Source organism: Nematolebias whitei, chromosome 21, assembly GCF_014905685.2.
Source record: "Nematolebias whitei isolate Nwh7 chromosome 21, NemWhi1, whole genome shotgun sequence".
Classification (NCBI taxonomy): domain Eukaryota; kingdom Metazoa; phylum Chordata; class Actinopteri; order Cyprinodontiformes; family Rivulidae; genus Nematolebias; species Nematolebias whitei.
In genome coordinates this window covers 21,082,571-21,091,226 of record NC_056518.1, presented here as the reverse complement: position 1 = coordinate 21,091,226, position 8,656 = coordinate 21,082,571, and the positions used below count along the sequence as shown (strand labels likewise).

The window sequence follows — 8,656 nt, the reverse complement described above, 5'->3', positions numbered from 1 at the left end:
AGACTTTGACCTTGATATTTTTTAAAAAATTTATTGTCAAATTTTTGATATACAATCTGCATTACAGGCTGTAAGCACCACCCTCAAAGAGACAAGATTATTAGTGAAAGCAATATGGTGTCAACATTTCAGGTGTATTTTGTTGAACAAGTAGTCTCAAGGCCTCGGATTGGGAGCCTGCGCTGCGGCGTACTACTCTTCAGACACCTCAGACTACGGGCCGCTTTTCTTCTCATGTGGTGAACGGATGTTGCAATCGAGCTTGCAGTGGCAGGAAGTCAGTCCAAGCATCACAGAGAGCGCACAGAATACACTACGTGTGCTCCGAAGCACAGTTCACTGGTGATAAAACCACTTGAGTTCAGCCTTTTTTCCATTGCAGAGTGAAATTCATGGAGGATGTGTGAGGCTGTTTTACTTTATTTTGCACGTAGTAGAGTTTTAGTGCGTTAAACATGATACAAACGAACCTAGTCACTTGTAGAAACCCTCAAGTGGAAAGAAGCGCCGCCATCTTTGAGAGGCGAGCCGTATCGCCCGGCTTTATAAGGCTTTGAGGGTATTCCTGCTCCACATTTGTCACCGCTTCCAAGCGTGGCTGGAAATCACATTCTGTTACGCAATCAAACCCAGATACGATCAAAGTTTTCCAGCCCTCCTACAGCGGGCTCAGCAGTGCAGGTGCTGGCCTCCTTCATGACTCTGACTGAGGCTTTTGTTTTGCTGCTAAGCCTGATGAACTGAAAGATGTGAATGCTTTCTTTGCACTGTAATATTAGCTTTTAGGCATATGATATTTATGTAAGATAGAGGAAAGGGAAAAGATAAAAGTAAACTGCCCTCAGGGAAATGCGGAGTCGCGTGAGAAACACAAAGCCAGAAGTTAAAATAAAAGGATCCGACGGCATAAGCCTCCATTTCCCCCCCCATTGTTTACTCCCATGTTCTTTTATTTAAAGTAAATCATACCTCAAGTATCAGGTTATGTACTCCCAAGTTTTGTTCTTGTTTCATTCAGCCAAAGCATTTTTTATTTTATTTTATTTTACAAAATAAATCTAAAAGTGTCTGTAATTACGTCCCTTCATAGGAAAGGGGACACTATCGTGCTGGGATTGCTGTAAAATTCAGAGCAGTTGATTGGTCCAATGCATCATGGGATGACATTTACTATACTGCACAGACAGAGCACAAACAAAAACGGGCCTTTAAATAGTTTTATTGTCAGTATATAAACGTCTGAATGTTATATGATATGAGAAAAAGTTGCTTTATGATTTTATTTCATGTGCAAGAAAAAAAAAACTTTACATTTCAGACATTTTCTTTAATAATCCCATGCAAACATTCAGTGTTTAGTGCCCAATTTTCTGCACAGAATATGATTTTAAACATTGAACTCATCCTTGAACTAATTTTAAGTGGGGGAAAAATTAATTTACATGGATTTCCTGGTAATAAAAACAATTCTTGTGTTTGACTTCTTACTTTATGAGTACCTTTAAACTATAAACCCAACCACTTAACATGCCTGCTGTTATCCACTGAGCTGCAAGAAGCATTTGGTCACTTTCCAGTTTTATATAACCCGTGCAGCATCGGCATGCTGCTGCAGATCAAACCAGCCTCCTGTGTCTCGTCACTGTAGTGATATTTTTGGTTTGTGACAAAGACGTGTAAAAACTCTGTGTGCTTCCTGGTGCAGATTGATGAAGGCTTTAAGAGTGTGTTGCTGCACAGAGGGACTCTGCTCACTTTTAAGACTTGCTGAACATTTTCTTTATCTGATCCCTGCAGGCGGACACAGACACACTATGAACCTTTGGATTATTATTTGTGACATTTTAAAACCAATGCAACATTTGACTGGTCGTTTGCATTTCAAAAAGTAGCTTTTGTAGATTTTGATCACGATAACTGGCCACAAAAATGGTTTTAGCTCAGTTTGTTTTACAGATAAAATGTAATGTGGTAGTAGCTGAGCCTTATTTGCAACACCTGCTCTGAGTGTGACATTTCAGCTATCTCAGTTGACCTTCTCAAACTCTGGGATGAAATGCGACAGGTGACTTGCATTCCTTTAAGGAATTATAAAAGTGCATTTCAAATTTACTTCAGACTTGCTCTTTCAAAAATGCCTGCAGCGTGCAAAGAAGTGCAAACAGCAGCTCAGTCCAGCAGGAAGATCTGGAGGCTTAAAGGTGTGGGTCTCTGCAGGTGTGCAAACAGCTGCTTCCTCATCCATGTCACGTCAAAGCCCATTAGTTTCCATGCTCCCTCGTGGGAAATAGTCACTGAGCGCCACTCCTCACTCTGACCTGCAGCGCCTCGAAGAAGAAGAAGATGGTGCTTTCAGGGGGAACATCAGGTTCAACACAGCGAGAACCGCCTGGAGTTGATGTTCATCTTGGTGAGGCCCAGGTGCTTCAGAGGCATGGACAGAGCAAAGGCCGCCTTCATGGGGATGTCGCACAGCAGGTCCAACTCCTCCCCGCACTCCTCCAGCTCGTAGGTGGCGTCGTCCAGCATCTCCTTGTGGCGGTGGCACACCTGCTCCACTTTCAGCCGGTGGATCTCCCCACGCAGGCGGATCAGCTGGCGGGCCAGACGGTTGTCCTGAACCTGCATCTCCCTCTGTGGGGAGGTGAGAGAGCAAAGTGAATGGGATGGGGTTTTATCTTCTTATCAAAGGGTGTAAAATGCTGGCATGTGGAGGCTGCAAGTCTGGACAAACTATTGTTTCACACACTCTTCTGTTTAGGCTGTGAGCACATCAATTTAAGATTATAATTTGCAAAGTCATAAAGACATTTAAACTGTGATTAACTTAATCTGTTTCCTCATATTAATGGGTCATTTATGAACAGATGCTACCATTTGTTTACCTGCAGAAACAGCCAAAGTGACAGAAAATACAGCAGCCATATTTGTTCAGCCAGCCCAGGGATTTGTTTACATTTAGCGTGGACCCGCATTTTATATCAATATGGCAAACTCTTTCAAACTGCACCATTCAGAAATGATGAGTACCTTCAGTTATATAATGGTCAGGAGGAACTCACCAGCTCTTTTCTCAGAAACTCCAAAGCATCATCAATGGTATCAAAGCCGCAGATGTTGCGCACCACCAGCTCCGAGTTCTCGTTCCTGGTGACAGCAGGGATGGAGCCGTCTTCCTCCTCGGAGTCTGCAGCACTTCTGTCAGTCCACGGCTGGTTCTGCAGCCTCTCCTGCCACTCCAGATAGGACGGTCTGCGCGTCTGCAGCTTCAGCTTCTCCGTCAGAGCTTTGACGCTGTCCAGATCCTCCTCGCCTCCATCTGTGCAGTCAGCTCCAAACTCTTTAAAATCCATCTGTGCGTCAGCAGAGAGAAGTCAGACTGAGCGCAACAGGTCCAAAGCTCCTTTAGAAGGAGAAGTGGGGGCAGTGACCGCCCATCCTGCAGAAGAGGGGAGGGGAAGAGGATTTATTAGATGCTTGATGAGACCACAGCAGGATACATGTTGTTTTGTGCAAACATAAGAAAAGTGACTTTACCCTGACTTCAACTGAAATTTTACAAACTCTTCACCAAATATAGTTTGTTGTATTCATGTGCAAGAAATATGTCACAGCTTCTGTTTTAATGAACTGTTTCTCATTGGGGGGTGTCAAACTATCAGAAACACACTTTTCTGTGTGTGTTTTAAATGACAAGCAGATTATTTTAAAAGCCAACTGCATTATCTGCAAAAATGCTGCGATAACGCTGATCGATAAATGAGGAGCAGAGTATTTGTCAAAAGCTAAACGGAGAAAAGTTAGGTAAAGATAAAAGAAGCTAAATGTTATTTAAAAGCCACATGCAACATGATGATGGCTAAAAGTTAAACGTAGCCAAAGAGAAGCTAAAAGTAACAAAACAACAGCCAAAATTTAAAAGATTTAAAAGGCAAGTTAAAATCTAAAAGTAGAAAAAAGTAGCTAAAAGAAGCAACTAATTAGTAGCTGAAAGCATCAAATAGTCATAGACAGAAGCTAAAAATATTAACAGGCTAGCTAGAAGTTAACAAAAAGTCAGCCAAAAGCTAAATAAGCTAAATGGTTGTCAAATGTAGCAAAGGACTAGCTAGAAAGCAAAAGTAAAAAAGGATAAGCCAAAATAGTAAATTAACATTTAACAAACTATATAAAAAAGCTAGAAATAACAATATGGTATTTATTTAAATTAGTCAAAAGTCAGCTAAATGTATCAAAAGGCTAGTTATGGTAAAAGTAGCACAATGATAGCTGACAACTAAAAGAAGACAAAAAAATAAAATAAAATAAAAATATCAAGTATAACCTAAGCTGAAGCAGATTTCAATGAAAACAATGTTTTTGAAGGAGCTGAAGAGACTTGGTTCTTATTATCTTAATTTTTTTCACCTTAAAATAAAGATGTATTATCTCTTAAACAGCTAGGTGTCAACTATTTAAGTAGCTAAAGTTAAAAAAAATGCATCTGAACCACATGTTACATTCTTAGTATTACCTCATACTAAAGGCAGTGTGCTTTAAATGAGGCAACACGAATGTCATGAATGTGCAGTTCAAACAATATGAACAAAAGCTGCATTGAAATTAAAAATTATCTTCCAAGACTGTGGAGGGTCAGCTGCAGAATGCAAGGGGTCACCAGGTCCTCCAGTGACTGAGAAGGTTTGGCATGCACTGTATGTACCGGTCCTGTGCAATATGGATTATTTATAAATTACTTCAGATAATAATTTACAACATTCTAACAGCTGAGTACAGCAGCTGTACTGAACTAAAGCACAAGGCTCTGCAGAGGGTTGTTAGATCAGGACTGAGCTCCCAGTATGAAAACATCACGTTAACAACACACCCTTATTTATCCACGGTCGCTTTGAGATCCTCCTGCTGTCTGACAGATAAAACCAGCAGGTTTAGAGACAGTGAAAGAGTCATTTGCATACAACTTCAATCATCCCTCGTGTGAGAAAACTGCTGGAACATCATCTCATGTATTCAAACTATTAGTCACTGAAATATTTAATAATGTAGCTTCCTTCTTCAATTGTTTTGCAGATATTTTTAAATTTAAAAAGATGTTACAACACGATTTAATTCACAGTATTTGTGGTTATTGCATGAGTCTATAAATTATCCTTTTTCTTTTTTTTTTTTACATTAAACCTTTTCCAATTGCGACCCCTGCTGGTCCTTTTATGTAACTGCACATTTTTACTTGTTGCAGACCTTACTGTAAAAAAAAAAAAAAAACTAAGAAATGACAACAAATGTGTTTTATACTTGAAATAAATATGATATGACCCATGTGAAATATATATTTTAAAAAGCTAACTTTTTTATATAGTTGGAAGTAATATTTGCTACTTTATCTTGCATTTAACTCACACTTGTTAGATATTTTTGGGCCTTTATGAATTATCATATCATAAACATGACTAATACAATTAACTTGCTTTAGTTTTAAAACATACTATTATTTACAGTGTTTTGGCGCCACCTATTGATTAATTTGCGTATTGCATGTGCATCGCCTCAGCCTCAGAAGCGCAGAAAGTTTTTAGCTGTTAAAATGTGACACATCTGGCTGCTGCTTTACTCTCAGGAAACGCGCACTTCCGTCTTTTGTCACCTCAATCAACCAACTCGTTTTTCCATTCCCACAGCTGCCTTGTGTTCAGCAAGCACTGTCGCACTGGAAAGAGTCCGGGTATGTTCAGGCAATCATGAAGGTTCTTCTATTTATAGGCGCCTTATCAAAACAAACAGAAAATAAAAAAACAGAACGAAACCCAGCAGCAGCAGGTCTGTGGGGCTCAGAGGAGGAAGCTTGCTTTCGTTTTCTTAAGTGAAGCGAGGAAGTGATTTGGAGCTCAGAGTGGGGACGTTTAGGGGCATTTTAACCAAAGAGGGGTGTTTTTCCTTTTTGATTGACTCAAGAAGCTGATGGAGTTTTCCGAGCACATCAAGAATGCCAATGTGGAGGATGTTGTGCTCCGACAGCCGCTCCAGCCGCCGGTCAGAGGCACCCTGTGCATCACCGGACACCACCTGCTCTTCTCGGACAGGGAGGACTCCTCCAGCCAGCTCCTGCTGCTCCTCAGGAATATTGATGCTGTTGAAAAGAGGTGAGGGAGGGTGGAGGATTAAAAGGTGAAAGGTCATTTGAAAAACGTTTGCCTTATAGTCTGCAAAATGTTTTTTTTTAACCCCACACATTTTGTCTGATGTGCTTCAAAACACTACATTAACCTCTGGATTGCCTCATCCTAAAATCAACCAATTTATCACAAGAATCTATTACTGTCTGGTGAATTGTCAAACCTAAACACTAATCAATCATCCAGTGTCTAACTTGACTCTCTTTTTTAATCAGTGTGGAAAACCTTTCGGGCTACCCTGGCTTCCTGTCTAAGGCAGGCCACAGTGAAAGGTTGGACATTGTTGGTGTGTGCTGCCTTCGCTGCCCCACAGCGCTGAAAAAGGAAATTTGCTAACAAGATTGCAGCAACCCTTTCATTAACAGCTTGCTCCCTGTTCTGCACCACTTACTGCTGCTTGTTTTCTCATGAAAGCCTTTCTGAGACCACTTCTTGCAGAAGAGACAGCCCGGCTGACGTGGTTTACCTTCCTCCTCTGCAGCAAGTCAAGCATCCTGCACCGCTAGAGTCTAAAGAACCGCCGAGAAATAAGAAACTGTATGTTTTCGGTGTGAGGATCGGTCATGTGTGCTGTGTTTTTAGAACGACTGGATCTTCTGGAACAATTACCATCAAGTGCAAAGATCTGCGGGTGCTTCAGCTTGACATTCCGGGCATGGAGCAGTGTCTGAACATCGCACACTCCATTGAGGTAAATTATACCAACACATGAACAGAAGTGAACCATGAAGGAAACACTGACAAACAGAAGAATTAGGAATACATACCTTGTACTTACAATGTATGTAGAGGTACTATGTGTGTATGACCAGGGTACGTAGGGTATTTACCTGGTATTTACCAGTTATGGTACTCACAGGGTATTTATGTTTTAAGTACCTCACCAGAAGCAGGTACTTAACATGTGTGTAGTTAGCCTGGCACGTAACGAATTTACTGAGTATTTTTTTAATAAACCTTAGATGTAATGTACTTACTATGTATCATCCATTTTGCTTTTACTCCCTGACATTTAACGCAGGGTGATTTGATTTAGTATTTCATTTTTTCTCGTTATATTTAATGTTTTTATGCTTTTATTCATGTTGCTGTAATATCTTGTTATTAATATTTGATGCTGTGATCTTTTTTGGTAAGCACTTTGATAACAGTTACTGTTTTAAATGTGCTATAAATAAATGTGACTTGACTTGACTATCTAAACTGTACTTAAAGGGGACTTACCTGGTATAAACCTGGAAATAACAAAGTACAGGCGTACTTGCCTCAAACGTACCTCGTGTGCACCAGGTTGTATATTTATATATTGTTATTATTCTTATATTATTATTATTATTTTGCTACTCAAATCTCTTTCATGCACTTGGTACAGGTTACTTACCTGGTACATGTCTACTAAACACAAAGTAGCAAGTCATTTCATAATACAACCCACTCCCAAGTTTCCATTGAACCAGGTTGTGTCATTCATGTCACGCAGTAGCAGTCAGTAGTATTTATACAGAGTACCTGGTACTTACTGGTACTTACCTCATACATACCAGTACTGCATGTTGTACTTGCTGGGTAAATACCTATAATATTTACTGAATAAGTACCTACCTAGTACGTACCTGGTAAATACAGGGTACAGGCTACTTACTTCATACATAATATGGGGAGTGGTGGCGCAGAGGTTAGAGAAGTTGGGCCTGTGATCGGAAGATCGCCCCAGTACTGACAACATCAAAAATATGGGTGGGGTAGGTGAAACACCCACACTTGCCCCCACCCTCATTCGCCCCACTCTGGGCCCATGAGCAAGGCCCTTAACCCCCCATCTGCTCCCTAAACAGGTCTCTCTTGACAATGAGTTGTCGTGGCTCAATGAGACTACCTGGATAAATAAAGGGTAAATGAAAAAAAATAAAATACTCTGTATATTTCCTTATGTATGTTCCATTGTACTAAAACTCTGGCACAACCATTTCATGTGGGATAACTACAGTAATTATCAATATCCGGTCCGATCATTATCCGTAGTTGTGAATTAATTTATTTCAAGACGGTGAGTTTTCACCTGTAAACAAAATAAATTAAAATTAAATAAATTAAAAAAACTGTAAAATGTGCGTCTGGTAGAGACATTGTAAAATATTAATTAGCCTCATCTTTTACTTTGTGGCGCTAGGATCCTTCCGGTAAACCAGCAGCTGGGCTGACCGAGTCTTGTACCATTTCTCCAGTAATGCACTTCTGAAAAGCATGTCCACAAGCAGAGCTCAGAGAAAACAGGAGAATTTAATTTATAGTGAGGAACACGTGAACATTTCAGACATGCTAACATGTCCTTAAAGTGATCGTTTTTGTTTGTTTGTTTATTCTCTTTTTCTATGAAATGCTGTTTTTATTCAGTATTTATTTGAAATTTTTTTTTGGTTTTGTACACACACACACACACATATATATATATATATATATATATATATATATATATATATATA

The 8,656-nt window shown here is 39.9% G+C and overlaps 2 protein-coding genes across 2 annotated transcripts in view; one reads left to right on the top strand and one right to left on the bottom strand.

The window, feature by feature from the left end:
- Window positions 1-1,203: 1,203 nt before the first annotated feature.
- On the bottom strand, window positions 1,204-3,353 carry fam167b (family with sequence similarity 167 member B). Its single transcript, XM_037694665.1, has 2 exons — window positions 3,063-3,353; window positions 1,204-2,634 (listed from the first exon to the last, which is right to left on the bottom strand). The coding sequence occupies exons 1-2, from the start codon at window positions 3,351-3,353 to the stop codon at window positions 2,371-2,373; spliced, it is 555 nt and encodes a 184-aa protein (XP_037550593.1). The 3' UTR covers window positions 1,204-2,370.
- Window positions 3,354-5,958: 2,605 nt separating this feature from the next.
- zgc:154055 (uncharacterized protein LOC556036 homolog) overlaps window positions 5,959-8,656 on the top strand; it is a 9,162-nt gene continuing 6,464 nt past the window's right edge. Inside the window, exons 1-3 of the mRNA XM_037694729.1 lie at window positions 5,959-6,140; window positions 6,389-6,445; window positions 6,756-6,864. Coding sequence (XP_037550657.1) covers window positions 5,959-6,140; window positions 6,389-6,445; window positions 6,756-6,864 — 348 coding nt within the window. The remainder of the gene's footprint in view (window positions 6,141-6,388; window positions 6,446-6,755; window positions 6,865-8,656) is intronic.